This window comes from Colossoma macropomum, unplaced genomic scaffold, assembly GCF_904425465.1.
Source record: "Colossoma macropomum unplaced genomic scaffold, Colossoma_macropomum, whole genome shotgun sequence".
NCBI lineage: Eukaryota > Metazoa > Chordata > Actinopteri > Characiformes > Serrasalmidae > Colossoma > Colossoma macropomum.
Genome location: NW_023494787.1, coordinates 13,075,442 through 13,092,725, shown reverse-complemented (window position 1 = coordinate 13,092,725; position 17,284 = coordinate 13,075,442). Strand labels below are relative to the sequence as shown.

The following is a 17,284-nucleotide window of genomic DNA, read 5'->3' as shown; positions in this document are numbered from 1 at the left end:
AAAAAAAATTATAGTAAAAAAGTATAGGAATTTATTCATGGTTGATTTAGAACTGTTATGGCACGTTTACTGTAATGTAGTTCATAAGCATTACAGCCACTTAAAAACTAGGGTTCTTCAGGGGTCCTTTAGTCACGGCAACTGGTTCTATTCAGAATCATTTCATGCTTTAAAACCTCTTCAAATCCTGGAGACCACCGGTGGTTCCAAATCACACTTCGTCATATTCTTCATCCATCCACCCATCGTCTAAACCGCTTATCCTTCAGGGTCGCGGTGGGGTGCTGGAGCCTATCCCAGCTGTCATTGGGCAGAAGGCAGGATGCACCCTGGACAGGTCGCCAGTCCATCGCAGGGCAGACAGACAGACATACACATTCTCTCTCTCACACACACACACACACCTAGGGGCAATTTTAGCATGTCCAATTGGCCTGACTGCATGTTTTTGGACCGTGGGAGAAAACCGGAGTACCCGGAGGAAACCCACGCAGACACGGGGAGAACATGCAAACTCCACACAGAAACGACCCTGGTCGCCCGGCCGGGAATCGAACCCAGGCCATTCTTGCTGTGAGGCGACAGCGCTACCCACTGCACCACCATGCCGCCCCATATTCTTCATAACTGTCATATTTCATAAGCTGCATTCAAAAGGTGGGTGTCATATGAGAGCTGTAACAGTCTTCTATCCAGTCAAATAGATGGGTGATGTAATTTTAAACCCTTATAATAAAAGAAGCTGAACTCAGTTTTTTTGTCTACTGAAAGTCGAACCATTTTTCCACAAATCTGGGCTATAAACTATAAACAGATGGCGTCTCTTCAGTGATCTGCTCTGTAAAAATTATTTTACAGAGCAGATCAGCATATAGTAATATGTGTGATCATAAAACACGTTCTGTTAATTTGAGGGGAGCTTTTACAAAAAAATTTACATTTATTTCATGCAGTTACTGAGTAATTTGCCTCACGATTTGGTCATGTAAATTCAGATGGAAAAACCAAAATATACCCTGGAGAATAAGAGGTTAATGGTTCTTGGGGAAATGGTTCTCCAGATTGATGGAGAATGAATTGTATATTTTGAAAATGTGTCTATATAGCACAAAAAGGGATGCTTCTATAGTTACAATGCCAAGCTTGTAACAATAGCAGAGCCCTTTTTGGTTCTATGTAGAACAATTTTCAAAAAGATTCTATACAGAACCATATACAACACATTTGGAGGAACCATTTCATCATGCAGGTCTCCTGTATACACATGCATAAACATACACTCATACACAAATATCTCTGCGGTGCAGTGTAACAAAATGAATGAGATGAATTAAGTAGTTAAATGAATAAACCACACATTAGTGAATTAAATGGTGAATCAGCCCTGAAAGCAGGACTCTTTATCAAACAGAAACATGATGCTCATAAATGATTTTAGTGAAACAGAATTATATCGACTCCTAGACAGGTTTCATTTTACCTCCTCTCTTACCTTTCCTCACGTAGATCTAGTCTGTGGATTCGGTGGTTTCACAAAATTGTGAGGAGCATTGAAGTTCATATACTCTGATACTGTAACACAGGTGATCTCAAAAAGACTATACAGATGCCATAAAACCAGAGCGATGCATTTTAAACCACATGTGACAGTTTTCTATGCAGACCTGGTCTCTTTCTATTATTCCACTGTCATTACCACTGAGCAACTATATTGTTTTTATTCTTAGAAGAATTGTGGACAGTAATAAACCATAACATCTCTTTATTCCAATTTTTCCTCCAAGATTGCATCACCCACATATTATTTTTCTATATTGACTTTGTCTTTAGTATTGTCAGCTTCTCAGTTAATTAATTCATTAAAAACAGGAGAAGACACTCATACAATTTCTATTTGTTTGTAATCAAATAAACAAACAACTAAATAAACAGCATAACATACATTCAGCAAGCTTATATCCTGCATTCCGCAATGTAATACTTTAACAGTTTCCCTCAACAGAAGAGGTTTTTTTGGGTGTGATAGTAGGAATAAAGAACCATAATGTGATTCTCCCTGTGTTAAAAAAGATGGTTCTTCAAGGGTTCTTCAGTAAAGGCAATGGTTCTATAAAGGCAATGGTTCAAGGTTCTAAAACCTTGATTTCTATATAGAACCATTTTGTGCCTAAATGGTTCTTTGCATGGTGAAATCATTCTTCAGATTGATGGAGAATGTGTTGTATAGGGTTCTATAAAGAATCTTTGTTCTATATGACACCAAAAAGGGTTCTGCTATTGTTACCATGTCAAACTTAGTCACAGTAGAAGTTCTGTATAGAACCGTATACAACAAACTATATATCAATCTGAAGAACGATTTTTACCATGCAAAGAACCAATTTAAGTTCTAAATAGAGCCATTGCCTTACTAAAGAACCCTTGAACAACCATCTTTTTAAGTGTGTAGTCCACTGCATAGCTTATGGCTGAATATAAATGGCTCATGCGACATTAGTTCTATTTGCTGTAGAGCTGTTAGTGCACTTCAAAAAGAGAAGGGAGGAATTTGAGATTCAGCCACAAATGGCTGTGGCTGAATCTCAAATTGCTCCCTTCTCTTTTTAAAGTGCACTAACTCTTCTGTTGAGGGAAACTGTTCAAGTATTACAATGCGGAATGCAGGATATGTGCTTGCTGAATGTATGTTATCCTGTTTATTTAGTTGTTTGTTTATTTGATTACAAACAAATAAAAATTGTATGAGTGTCTTCTCCTGTGATGAATTAATTAACTGAGAAGTTGACAATACTAAAGACAAAGTCAATATAGAAAAATAATATGTGGGTGATGCAATCTTGGAGGAAAAATTGGAATAAAGAGATGTTATGGTTTATTACTGTCCACAATTCTTCTAAGAATAAAAACAATATAGTTGCTCAGTGGTAATGACAGTGGAATAATAGAAAGAGACCAGGTCTGCACAGAAAACTGTCCATGTGGTTTAAAATGCATCACTCTGGTTTTATGGCATCTGTATAGTCTTTTTGAGATCACCTGTGTTACAGTATCAGAGTATATGACCTTCAATATATATATGATTGGCCACATTTTACTTTTTGTGTTTGGGTTTTACTTTTCTGTGTGAATATTCTAATAACATAATCACAGTCATATAGATTTTTCTGTAGATGAAATGCATCTTATTAATAATAAAATAACAATTTCATGAAAAATCTTATAAATAATATAATCTTTATGAATTTAAGCGTGTTCATGGATTTTTCTTTTTTTAATCAGGCACTTTCTTAGAGCCTAAATCAGGATCTCTATAAAACCCCGCCCCGGATCAGGGCGCCGCTCTCTGAGTGCTGCGCGTGCTGTGGGTGAGTGACGGACACGTGGCTACAGATTTAATGTTGACTTTTATTTATGAAACAGTTCAGATTTGATGTAGAGACGTTAAATTTGTGTTTTGTGCACCGACGAAGCTGAAGTCAGCTTCTTGATCTAATTTTCTCGTTTCACCGTGCGGAACTGCTGTACCATTTAAGGTGGAGCGGGAAAATGCATAAGAAGCTGGCTGCACGAGGCGCTTCGCCTATTATAGAACAGCTCAAACGCCTGTAGTCTTTCTGCATCGGCTTTTTGTTCGACTTTTCCGTTCCACCTTAAGTGTACTGGCGCCAGAATGTAACTGCTGCATCATTTAAGGTGGAACGGAAGAATGTCTAAATTGACTGCCATGTTATAGCAAAACTAAATCTGATGTAGTTTGTGCTTCGGCTTTTTGTTGGAATCTTCCCTTCCACCTTAAGCCAGAATGTATCTGCTGTACCATTTAAGGTGGAGCGGGATATGAATAAGAAGCTGGCTGCACTAGGCGCTTCGCATGTTATAGCAACACGAACTGCTGTAGTGTTTGTGTTTCGGCTCCTTGTTCGAATTTTCCGTTCCACCTTAAATGTGCAGGCGCCAGAATGTAGCTAGGGGCCTGGTCAGTTCCCCGAAATGGCCTCTACCTCGTGGCCTAGTGAAGTCTGAGATGGGTTGTAAAGTTTTACAGGTTTAACTCGTGCTTTTTTAATTTTTCTTGTAGGAGAGTAAAAATGGGCCTCCACTGCAGATATTCTGAAAACGGTGAGTTCAAACCTGTCATTTAGATTCCTGTACCTCGTGCTGAACATGTGTGGATGATTCCTAAGACTAGAGTCTCTGATTCCTACATGAAGCTCTTCAGTGTGCTGAACATGTTCTGTTGCTGCTGCTGTGCTTTTAATAGTTAAACTCTATTGAGACATTAAAGGCTGTGTTGCTTTTGCAGGCTTTACAGGGTGGACTGAAGATGGGACATAGCTGCTCGTTTCCCCGAATGGTAAGTGGCTTGAGGCCAATGTTGGGGCATTCAGACCCAGTATCTGGTACATGGACACTTTCATTTGATATGTTTTTTTTTTAACCAAATGCAGGGGATTGTTTAACTAGGTGTTGGTCTGTTTGGTGCTAGACTCCATACAGCCGTAAAGCAGTTCATTTGAAATGAATTGCAAAGAGTAAAGCATTTCTTCTGTGCTTTATTTCTGTTGTCCTGTGACTATTTGTTTAACCTCTTATTGACGGGTATATTTTTTCCATCTGAATTTACATGACCAAATCGTAAGGCAAATTATTCAGTAACTGCATAAAATGAAATTTTTATTTTACTTATTTTAAAAGCTCCCTTCAAATTAACATGTTTTATGATCATAAACACATTGCTATATGCTTACAGTTTACTGCTGAAAGCCAAAAATCTTAGATGCTCTTTGTATTTTTTATAAACAATTTTTTTACAGAGCAGATCACTGAAGAGATGCCATCTGTTTGTAGTTTATAGCCCAGATTTGTGGGTCAACTTTCAGTAGACAAAAAAAAATTCAGCTTCAGGTTTTATTATAAGGGTTTAAAATTACATCACTCATTTATCTGACTGGAAAGAAGACAGTTACAGCTCTCATGACCCCCGCCTTTTGAATGTAGCGTATGAAATAAAGTTCTGAAGAATATGACGAAGTGCATTTTGGAACCACCGGTGGTCCCACAGAGTTGAGAATTAAGTATACAACTTGGAGTTGAAATGTTTCTGAAGTAGAGCTGAGAAGGGGCTACTACTCTACCACAGCAGAATATCACAAGGAAGTTACTTTTTGTGTAGGAATTTTCTAATTGTTGAAGGCACAGTGTGCAGTGTAAGCAGTAGAGCTGCCTGGTGGTGAACTTGCCCGTGAGGCATGATTGTGTGCACATGAATATGCACAGCGTTGCTTTTATGCTTAGTGACTTGTGTTCTTGAGTGATTGAAATGGCAGTATGCATTTAGTACTTTAGATAACTTAATTATCACTGTTGTCGGAACAAAACCTTGTATCTCCAAAATGAGAACTTTACAGAAGGAAAAATGTACTCTACTTTTAATGTAAGTGAATGGAACCAGACTTTTTTCAAAGTAATTTTGGGTCATTTCTTTTGGTCTATTCGTCATGAAATTTACACACAATGTAAAGAACAATGGGTACTTCAGAATTATGTTAAACAAATGATAAAAATGGAGATACAAGGTTTTGTTCCGACAGCAGTGTTATACATATAAACAATTTTAGTCTTGTTTAGGATATGAATATATTCACTTCCATTTGCTGTGAACAGGTTAGGCTCTGCAGTGTTTTCAGCAGTCAGCTTTAATGTATTTTATTTCTTTCAGCAGGGAAGTTACTTGATTTGATGCCATTGCAGCATGGTGCTGTAAGGGAAGCTGAAGTCCTGGATGAGGTGAGGATATCTTTTGTATTGCAAAGTGTTAATTTCCAGCTTGTGTAATGATGATTCATCAGACTAGAGTCTCTGAGAACATGATGTTGTTTAAAGTGCACTGAACACAGCTCTACTACAGTGTTTGTGTAGCTGGAATCAAAGCAGGGTTAATTAACCTTTTCCTTTTATTTGCAGGGTCAGGATGGTGGTGTATACCGTGACTACAGAAGCTCACTCAGTAAGCACTTACCAACTTCTCTAGCTCTCGGTACTTTGAGTGTTAATGATGATTTGCTTTTTCGGTTCAACTGAAATGAAATGAAGTTTTTCTCGCAGCGCACTGAAACACTGAACTATGAATCCAGCTGAAACTCTGCTTTTCCTCAGATGTTTAACTTGTAGATTCCTGTTTTGTAGGATGGAGTTGGCGCTGTGGCGGAGGGGAACGTTTTGCAGAACAAGATCAATTATGAAATGAGTTGTACTGTGTACTGAACTTGTACTGAACAGTTGAATCCAATAAAGCTCTGAATTAAGTTGATTTTTGCTTTCATTTTTCAAATGTTAACTTTTAAATGAGCTATAGAATTTTTTTTTAATGAAGTCTTCATGGTCAAGCATGTATGAGCTAAATATTTTGATCTGGATGATGGTTTGTTTGGAGTATGTTCATCAGTATTTCTAAAGTCCAGTCCTGTGGAGTCCACCTGCTCTGCACAAACTGTAGGACAGGAGTTGGAAGATATTATATTGTGAAAATTGGAAAACCTGCTGGATTCCAAAATGTTTGAAGAGAATATCCAGAAGTACTTTTAGTCCAATCATGAAGTTTTCACACAAATGAAGGTTTTGTTCTAGCTGTGATGTGGACTCTGCAAAATGCATCAATTATTTAAATGTCAGTTTTGTGGTTTGTTTTTTCAGCAGATCAGTTACTTTATACTTTTCCCTCTTGAATAAGTCAGAGGGAAAACTTAATTAGTTAAGCTTGGGATGTTGGAGCAGTGAAGTGGTGCCTGGATCCTGTGTAAAATAGTGGGCTCAAATTCCAAAAACCTACCTAAACAAATCTACAGCTAAATTATCTTCCTAGCAACTTTCGGGTCAGCAGAAAACATCTCGACAGTTCACGTCAACACTGCTGTAAAGCTAGTAATGCAGCGGTACAATAAAACCGTGTTAATCTGGTGGAGGAAGATTCTGGCTACAGGACTTTTATTATGGAAAAGGGACTTTATTATTGCTATGAAGGCTGGTTATATGTTCCTTCACAGTATTTTATCATTAGATCTTTTGGCTAAGTGAGTTTATGACGTTTATGTATCCTGAACATTTGTCGATGTTAGTAGCGCTAATCCATGCCTAATTCCTTCTACGTCCACATTACAGTCAGACAGTGCCTGCTCACAGAAATGAGTCTTTTTTTAATGTATAAAACGTTAAAGCACACAGTAAGAGCAAAGCGAAGGAAATGGACACCAGTTAGCTCATAAATATCTATGTAAAAAATACGTATTTTTTTTTTGCCCCATTTCCCTTTAATGACAGACATCCACATCGTTTTGTATCATTGTTCACTTTGACATTAAAATATACTGAATGATAACGTTAAAAGCAAAAAATAAAAGCATCCAAAATAATAAACTAAAAAAAAATTAACAAAACATTAAAAAAATTTTTTACGTGTTTACAGTTTATCTTTCAACCAGGTTACATGACGTCAGCGTGAAGTGAGCCACAGTTGGGCGAAGTTTGCCGCCGTAGCTTTCAGCTAAAGCAAACTAGCCAAACCGACGCTGCAGGGAGACTCCGGTGATGTGGCTAGATAACAAACTCCGATTTCCAATAATTATGGCTTAATTTAAAAGATTTTATGCCGATGAACAGTGTCGCTGTGAGCTGGAGCGTTGACATTTTCTGAATATTTTAACCGCCGAACCGGTAACTAAAGGTGCTAATTGTGGCTAACTTAACCCGAGACACTGGCGGCGGCAGCTCCAAGGTGGTCGTTGTTATTGTCCTGGATGTGTTCAAAACGGGTATATTGAACCTAAAAGTGAGTGTAGTGGCAGTTTAAATTAATAGTTTAATAGACAATTAGGGCTCGTTTTAGCCGACTATCTAACTACGTGTTTTTACGCTGTTTTTTCTGTTTCTGTTAAGGGCTGAACGGGTGTGTCTCTAATTCGTCTAGGTGAACTTGTTCTTCAGCACAGGTGAATGTGTTGGGCGAAGTTTCTTATTCGTCTTCAGTTCAGACAAAAGATGGTGTTTGCTTGCGACTAGAAGAGGTTTTTGCAAAGATGGTATTGCCTTTATACCGAAAGTGGTCGCTTTCATATTGAGTGAGCACTCAGTAGTTTGTATATGTGAATTTGAGTTCACTTAACCTGTAAGTTAAGTTAGTTCAGGTTTAGTTTTAGGCCGAAAGGTTCTGTTTTCTCCTCTTCAGTTGTGTAAAGTTGAACAAAAAAACCATGACAGCTGTTGTAGGACGTGCGTTGGCTTGGGTGAGCCCAGGAAACTTGTATCGCCCTTGGGGCAGCAGAGCCAAACCAGAAAAATCTGAAAAAGCCTTCCCAAGTGAGGGTCAGCTGAAAAGCAGGTGGAGCCTGTGGGGGTTGACCTCGTGGGTTTGGGGCAGGCAGAAGAATCAAAGTGACCAAAAGACACCGACAGAGGAGTTCTGGGAGGCACAGGAGACGTACAAACCCTTAGAAATAGAAGACCTGAGACCAGAAACGGCGGCTCCACAGAGTGCTCCACGCTGGTGGAGCAGGATGCTTCCTTCTGCTTATTTCTTTTGGCCAAGAGCAGCCAAAGCTGATGGACTCCTGCAGAGAAAGTTCGCCGGCTGGAACGAGACCTTGGAAAGAGACTTTGACACCAAAGATGGAGAGCTTTCAGACTATGGTACCCCTCCACCGTCTCCCACACCTCTTTCAAAGGGGCCATCTCCATTTCAGGTCTTGGCCCGCACGTGGACTGGAGAAATCCTTCCAGAGCACTATGAGATATGCTTCAATTTTCTTCGCCACCTCTTTGACCTGTTTGTGGTTGGATTCCTCTGGACAGTCTCCCCGCCTACCAAGTTGGTTCTTGATGTCCTCGGTGTGCAGGGTGGCCTGAAACTGTGGCTTCATGGCATGGCCATGTTTTTTGTGTCTTCTGTAGGCATGGCTGGTCTGCTGTGGCTGGTTCAGGAGTACCTGCCTCAGTTCGCTTTGGTTTATGGCATCGTTCAAGCCCTGGTCATTTCTGTCAGCCTGCGACAGAGTGTGATCCTGGGAGCGGAGGATGAGGGGATAGATGGAAGGGATAAAGATGAGGAGGAGGAGGAGGAGAAGGATGATGAACAGAATGGAACCAGTTATGGCACCACGGAATAAATGAATGGATGTGCCTTGGAAAAAGTCACTTTTGGGTAGGTGCTTCCCAGTTATTTTGCTTTTGTGCTACTACTAGCATGTTTCTTTTCGATATAGAAGTAAATACATCTGTTCGTTCAGGAGAACTGAAGTGATATAGCATGAAACAATGATTTACAAAGAAATGCTCATAAGAAAAAAGCTATTTTGTGACTGTATTTGCTCTGCTTATGTCATGGTGGATTTCCAAGACACTTCAGTCCTACCGTTCTGTCTAGTCCAGGCCTAACCCATTTGTTTCAGTGTCCTAACCTTTTGCTGCAGGGAGTGCTATTTTAATCCCGCAACCACTGTAAAGCAACTGTGACATTTTCCAAGGGCCATGAAACCAGCCTGAAATGAGGATATGCAGAAGCTTGCTCCTTTAATATCGCTGCTAAGCTATCTAGCTGCTAATTCTTGCTTCAATAGAAAACTGTAATTATTCAAAGTTGAGGGACAATTTAAAAACAGGCTTGTGCTCACTGTATTTCACCAGTGCACCCTCAGCTACACAATATTGGGTGTTATAAAACCACCATTTGATTGTATGAAAAGGTACGTAGTCTTTCTAATAGCTAGAAGTAAAAATTTATATCATTGAATGTCCAACTAAAGAGACAGTCAGCTTGGCCCTGTAAGTTCATGCTGGTAAATAAAGAATTGCAAAAGGTTTATTAGCATCTCAGTATTTGAGTATGATCTGTAGAACCTCCACAAGTTGTGATAAACCATTGTACTGCCATAAAGTGGAATTACACCAGTTTTTCAAAATTTTCTGAAGCATATAATCCAACCATCAAAGTGTAAAGTCATTTAGAGTTGTTGGTGTGAAATGGTTAACTGGAGAAAAACTTACTGTCTGGTTCCTATCAGCCCCACTGTGAACAGAGCATTTCACATCAAACCACTCTGAATGAATTTGTTTACCTTTTAACCATGTAATTATGCAGAAATGTTGAAAATCTGAAATTTTACAACTGCTAAACTGGTTTAAATGGAGTGCATGACTTTTTTTTTTCCTTTTTTTTTTTTTAGTTACACCTTTCTCTGTCTTCTCAGGCTGTCTATGGCATGAGGAGTCCTGTGCCTAGCTGTGATATAGCTACATACTGACCACTTGAAAAGAGCCAACCAGGACTGATTAAGGCTGTACGATGTCACTGAGCATCTGAAGAGGACATTAACTTTACCAGCAATCCTTATTCTCAGTTTAATGTACACATTCTCTACAAAACCCCTAATCTACAAGGCACAACCTTTCCTTTTACCACACTTGTAATCTACTTTATATAAAACTCTTAAGAGAAAAAGTGCAATGGACCAGAAGACGGACGATCTGTCTTCAGCATTACTGCCAGTGTGACTGTGAGATGTTGACATTCACTGGAAAGAAACTCTTCAGCGCGTGAGGAACAGAGAGAGGGTTCCCTGCCGCTACTTTTTCGAGATCGTTTTACCCAAAAACTTCTATGGGAATTTACAGAGCTGTTTGTTTTTATCCTTTTGAAAGAGTTGATTTGGAAGGGAAAGATTACCAGACCTGAATGTGGAATGGTGACTCTATAGGTGTTAGGGTTTCTTATCACCACCAGCTATTTAACTTCAGATGTGTTCTTTTTAATGCGACATTGCCTGACTCAAACATTTACTACACTCCAGTTCCAGTATTTGTCTTTCAGTGTACTTTCCCTCATTTGTGTCATTACAGTAAAGATATGCTGTTTATGCTTGTATTTACCCAGCAAGTCCATAAACATGAAGTTTTATTTCATAAGGGTACTTGGGATCTTTGTGGTCAGTAGGCCTTAGTGCTGGGCGGTATAGATAAATTTCAACATAGCAATGTTTTCCAAATGTATGACACTCTTATGGCGTCAGATGGTATCAATTATTAATGCTAAATTAGCATTAATAACGTTAATGAACCCACACCTCTTGAGTACTGCTACTCTGTCCTTCATAGCTTGGTTGGAGCTGCTCCTAAGTTTACACTAAAGGGAATCTTATACAGTGCTGTAAATGTTAACCAGGCAGAAAACCATGCAAGCCTGTTTCTGCTTGAAAGTCATAACGTGAAAGTGTTTCATAGTTATGACTTAATATCACATAAAAATGCCTTACTATCTCATAATAATCATACTATCTCAGAAATATAATTACTGTCTCATAATTAATATCTCATGAAATTGAGATAGTATCTCACTATGACTTAATATCTCATAATAATGCTTTGCTATCTCGTAATAACAATACTATCACAGAATTATAATGGCTATCTCATAATGTCTCATGAAAACGAGATAGCATCTTACTCTGACTTAATATCTCATAATAATGATACAATCTGCGATTTATAATAGCTATCATTAGTATCTCATGAAAACGAGATGGTATTTCATTATGACTTAATATCTCATAATAGTGCTTGACTATCTCATAATAATGATACTATCTTAATTATTGCTATCTCATAATTAGTATCTCATGAAAACGAGATAGTATCTCATTATGACTTAATATCTCATAACAATGAGTTTCTTATAGTTTTTGATATACTATCTTATGATTATGACCTGCTATCTCATTGTGGCATCTCATATATTAAGTAGTTGGGTGCTAAATCATAAATTAGATACTTTCATTATTGTGAGTTATTGAGTAATAATTATGAGAAACTTTCTTATGAAACTAATTTATTAAATTGTTAAAAAAACATTTTAATATGGTACAAAATAGGCTTCCATATAAAACATTTGCAGAAAGAAAAATAAATGTTTAGTTTTTTGTCTGATTCTACAATCTGAAGCACAGAGGAAGTGGCATGCTTTACAGTTAACTAGGTTTTAACTACGTTACAGTTAAGTTTTAGTTATTAGTACCGCTTAAATGAAATCAGTAGCAAACCAATATACCGGTACAGTTGAAATATCGCCTACCACTAATGATCCTAATGAAATGATAGGCTGTAATCACCTCTGCAAGGCAGCCAGACTTTGACCACCATGTTACACCATATTGTATTAATGCATTATTTTTTGTTATCATTACTGTTGTGTTCTTACGCTACATTTCCTGTTTAATGATTCTGATCTTTGAGTAATTCCTCAAAATCATTAGGTTTGTTTTTTTCTGTGCTTTGATGAGATGAACTGCATGTTTTGTTCTGTTCAAGTTCAGTTGTTTAATCTCACATCATAGCTGTTTTATCTGTTGGTTACCTTTCTCATGTTTTTCTGTACACTCTTTTGGTCACTACGTGCCTCACATTATATGTAATGTGTTGTCAGCGAGGGTTTGTCTTATAGCCACATGTTTCACAGCACTACACACTTTATTGTTTGCAGATAAACATGATTGCTTGGATGTCTGTGCAATTGCTTTCCTCTTTATTACCCTTTTTCTAAGTGTCCACCATGCGTATAGCATTGCATGGTTAGTGGTATGATATTCTAGAGCATCAGAATTTCTATCACAGTAAATATCATTTTTGAAATGCTCTGTTGTCATGTGTACCTCCAATACCTCCTGTGTCTGACACACCTGCACATGTCATAGCATAGTTACTGCTTATTAAGATATTTTCTTTTGTAACTGTGTCACTGCTCAGTGAAATATAATAGTTAAGTGCATAGAAATACTGTGTACACTTGGTCCTGTATGGGACTGGATGGACATGTGATGGGACAGACAATATGAGCCTTCAGTAACACTTTATTCAGAGTGGTCCTTTGTAGATTATTAATAAACTCTTAACAGATTATCAATAACACATTAACAACGTATCAGTGAAGTAGCAGCAGTGAAGCATCTGAATACATTGAGGTAAATATCTTGAAGATGTTTTGTATATGGTTGCTCTCGGAAGAAAACCTTGTATCTCCATTTTGGCCGTTTTTCAGTTTTTGACATAATTTGAAAATGTCTGTTGTTCTTTACATTTTGTGTAAATTTCATGATGAATGGACCGAAAGAAACGGCCCGAAATGACTTGGAAAAAATTCTGGGTTCATTGACTTACATTAAAAGTAAAGTGTGTTTTTTCCTTCTCCTGTAAAGTTACCGTTTTGGAGATATGCGGTTTTCTTCCGACAGTAGCGATACGTATTGTTGATATGTTACATTAAGTATACTTAATATGGCACTTTCATTCAGCAAAACCTAACCCTAAACCTGGCCCTACTCCTAACCCTAATCTTAATCTTAACCCAAAACCTAATCCTAACCCTCACCATGGCCCTAATTCTACTAACACTAACCTCAACCTCAACCCAAAACCTAATCCTAACCCTCACCATGGCCCTAATTCTACTAACACTAACCTCAACCTCAACCCAAAACCTAATCCTAATCCTAACCCTGGCCCTAATGCTAACCCGAACCTTAATCTTAACCCAAAACCTAATCCTAACCCTCATTCTGACCTGAATCTTGACCCAAAACCTAATCCTAACCCTAATTCTACTAAAGCTAACTTCAAACTCAACCCAAAACTTAATCCTAACCCTCACTCTGGCCCTAATCCTAACTTTAATCTTAACCCAAAACCTAATCCTAACCCTCACCCTGGCTCAAATCCTAAAGCAACCAAAACCTAGTCCAGTTAAGTCCAGTTATGGTGTCAGTGTGTCTGTAACAGCTTCTTGATGATGTTGAGATGGTCTGTATTAAACCTGTTCCATGTTCAGTTCCTCTCAGGTTAAACAGCTACAGATCTGAACTTGGTCAACAAATAAAGTGAAAAACAGCTGAATTCAGCAAATTATAAAGAGATTTTATTCGCGCAGTTAATTAAGTCTCTATATAATCCACTGCATGAATTCACTGCTGCTACATCATTGATATGTTGTCGATGTTACTGAGAGTCTGTTGAGTGTTTATTTTGTCTGAAAAGGACCATCAAAATGAAGTGTCACCGAGTCTTCAAACTGTCCTCATACTAAAGACCAACTTCTTAAATAACCACTGTCTGGCACACTGAGCCTGAAATAGTTGCTATAGCTGAAATAAATCTCTTTTTTCTCCGGAGCATCTACGCACGTTGGTGTTGTGTGTCATCATTTCATAACAGATTTGCTGACCTCAGGTCCATCTGGTTGAGTATCCTGTGTGAGGCTGAGAATAAACAAGCTAGAGTTGGTGAAAGAGAGGCTGAAATGGATGCTATCAGTTTAATTCTTGTTGCCGTCCTCAGTGCACCTTTTGCCTAGCAAATGTGTTTTAAACCACTGAGCTACTATTTGAATCAACCACAGAGTATCTGAGCAGCCTTTAAATGCAGGTGTAGAACGGTAGATGAAGAAAGCTTGTTTGAAAAATGATTAAAAAAATGGTTGTGTTTAGTGTTTATTAGTCATTATACACAGGAGGCCCAACAAACAAAATTCATATCATATTTGTATCCTATTTCAGACATATCCACTCTTTACCTTTGTTACAGCTCTTATTCTTTTGCAGATACCTGCTTTCAGTTTTTCAAAGAAATCTGCCGGGATGTTTTTTCCACACCTCCAAAGTTCAGTCTTAGAAGTTGGCTGCATTTTCTGCTTCTCACAATTTAAATAATCCCAATTACAGATTTAGTCTCACTAGTCCATAAAACTTTAATCCACATCTCAGATGTTCAGTTTTGGTGTTTTAGTGCAAAATGCTCTTTCTTGTCCATCTCCTTTTCTCAGGCGTCTTGACAGCTACACATCCTTTCAGACCCATAGCGCTGAGTCGTCTTCTCACAGTGGAAGGATGGACAGAAACACCTGTGGATGTTTTCAGATCTGAAGCAGCTTGATTTTCTCCTCTCTCTCAAAGATGAAAGCTTTAAGTGCTGTTTATCTGATGGGGGCAGTTTTGGTGTTTTGGTGTTTTTCTGACTTTCCAACATTTTTTTCTTTTCTTAAGTTAGGAATCAGTTTTTTAATAATTAAAAATGAAACGAGTTTTGCTGCAGGAACGTATAAAATTATTTTAATATGATGGAAGTAAGCCAAATTTTTGTGTCATAACTAAAAGTGGAATGCTGTAAAAAAAAAAAATGAAGAAATGTTTATTATGTCCAGATTTTAAAATGATCGAGAAAGCTCTCAAGAATAAAGTTATAATAAAACTTACATTCAAAATGCCTCGTATTGGAAAAGTGGAAAATGTTACCTCCTCAAAAACAAACAAAAAAACTGAGATACTGAAACATCAGCAATTACTACTAGTGATTCCAATATTTTGTGTGTGTATGTGTGTGTGTGTGTGTATATATATATATATATATATATATATATATATATATATATATATATATATATATATATAATATTGTTCTTGGAAGAAAAACCTCCAAAATGGTAACTTTACAGGAGAAGGAAAAATCATAATACTTTTAATGTAAGTCAATGGAACCGACTTATTTCCCAAGTCATTTTGAGCCGTTTCTTTTGGTCTGTTCATCATGAAATTTACACACAATGTAAAGAACAAGGCATTTTCAAAATATGTCAAAAACTGAAAAACGACCAAAAATGGAGATACGAGGTTTTCTTCCGACAGCTGATATATTTATCATGTTCAGACAACTCTCAGAAGCATCTGATCTACTCATCAGAGGCTTTTGAGTCCATGCAGTTTGAGAGCACACTGTCATTAAGCCAAAAACAGGACATATCAAACACGATCTTAAAACTTCAAATATTCTACTTTTCATTCAAATTGTTATGCTGACAATAGAATTTGTAATGAAAACCTGTCTGTTAAATTAGTTAGAGATGCAAAAATAAAAGCATTTTTCACTAGTCATCACAGGCTTTTGGCCAAACCCCCCAAAACACCACTGTTTTTAAATTCAGCACCTGAAACTGAATGAAATTTGACGACAACATAGAATTGTACACTTGATCTATTTATTCATGTTAAATCAGCTCTGTTATGACTTTGCTTTGTACATACAAGTGCATTCACATTACAGGAAGCCTCAATACTCTGATCATGTGGTAGAAAGTGGTGGCGTACAGGTGGGTGTTAGGACATTCCTTATAGGAACGAGTTGTAAACAGTTGTAAGTAGGTGTGCAGAACCTCATTGGAAGATTTCGCTGTCTGTTCAGGTCAAAACCACATCTCAGGCCCGTTTTAAAGCTCAACCAAAACGCACATTAATAACCAGCACAACTCCTATTATTACTCCAGCAGATCCCTGGGGGGGGGGCCTTTATATAATACCTTAGGCCTTACATGGGCACCTCTATTCCACTAGTTTTAATCCTTGCATTGCACCAGTAAGATGCAGATGTTGCTCTGAAGTGTGTGGTTTACAACACAAGAGTGAATCTGAAAGTGAAACTGACAGTGATGGTCCACGTGGTCTCCATGTATGTGCTGTAGTTGAAACATTACTGACTGAGTCTCCACCTGAAAGGAATTCTTCAGTTTTTCCACGCACTTTCTATCTGCCACGTGTGTGTAGTATGGTGTGTTGTGCTAAAATGCAGTGGTGTGCAAAAGTTTTGGCACCCCTGGTCAAAGTAAATGTTTTGTTGATTTTGAGTGAAAATAAGCAACATGTTATCTACAGAGAACAGACAATCACTGTTGATCTGCTGAATTTAACGTACAGAAAGAAAAAGTAAATAAATAAAACGTTTCCTATGGAGCCCCGCTGGTGACATCCTGTACAAATAAATGCGTGGCCACGACTTATTAACATGTGGGAACGGGATTCTAATGCGTGGCAATGACTTAGTAAGGTGTGGGAATGAGATCATGCCTTACTAAGTCGTGGCCATGCATTAGGATCTCGTTCCCACGCCTTACTAAGTCGTAGTCACGAATTAATTATTTTGTTCCCACGCCTTACTAAGTCGTGGCCACGCATTATTTTTAATTATAGTTTTACGACATGTTAAACTCTCTAACATTTGCAGGAAAATGCCACATTTAAGTTTGCTCTCTGTAGAGGATGCTTTAAATCAGCAAAACATAATATGACCAGGGGTGCTCAAACTTTTGCATAGGACTGTTCACTCATGCTTCAGCATCTGCCCACAGAGTTGTAGTATAAACCAGTTCAGAGAAGACACAAAGTTTAGAGTAAAAGTTTTCTGCTCCTCCTCTAAGTAGGAGGAG

At 38.0% G+C, this 17,284-nt stretch overlaps 1 protein-coding gene, 2 long non-coding RNA genes and 1 other non-coding gene across 5 annotated transcripts; all 4 read left to right on the top strand.

Annotated features, from left to right (window-relative positions):
• The first annotated feature begins 3,324 nt into the window (after positions 1–3,324).
• LOC118805035 lies at positions 3,325–5,793 on the top strand. Its single transcript, XR_005007025.1, has 4 exons — positions 3,325–3,365; positions 4,079–4,119; positions 4,304–4,354; positions 5,720–5,793. It is a non-coding gene; the product is annotated as an uncharacterized LOC118805035 (long non-coding RNA).
• Positions 5,794–5,830: 37 nt separating this feature from the next.
• Positions 5,831–5,894, top strand: LOC118806256. Its single transcript, XR_005007092.1, has one exon. It is a non-coding gene; the product is annotated as a small nucleolar RNA SNORD52 (small nucleolar RNA).
• A 67-nt stretch (positions 5,895–5,961) lies between these two features.
• LOC118805036 lies at positions 5,962–6,310 on the top strand. Its single transcript, XR_005007026.1, has 2 exons — positions 5,962–6,007; positions 6,187–6,310. It is a non-coding gene; the product is annotated as an uncharacterized LOC118805036 (long non-coding RNA).
• Positions 6,311–7,525: 1,215 nt separating this feature from the next.
• Positions 7,526–12,980, top strand: cunh6orf47 (chromosome unknown C6orf47 homolog). Of its 2 annotated transcripts, none has more exons than XM_036566187.1 (2): positions 7,526–9,193; positions 10,239–12,980. In XM_036566187.1, the coding sequence occupies exon 1, from the start codon at positions 8,247–8,249 to the stop codon at positions 9,156–9,158; it is 912 nt and encodes a 303-aa protein (XP_036422080.1). In that variant the 5' UTR covers positions 7,526–8,246; the 3' UTR covers positions 9,159–9,193; positions 10,239–12,980. The 2 variants fall into 2 exon arrangements, with proteins under 2 accessions (XP_036422080.1, XP_036422081.1); XM_036566188.1 differs by having other exon boundaries at positions 10,215–12,980.
• The last annotated feature ends 4,304 nt before the right edge of the window (positions 12,981–17,284 follow it).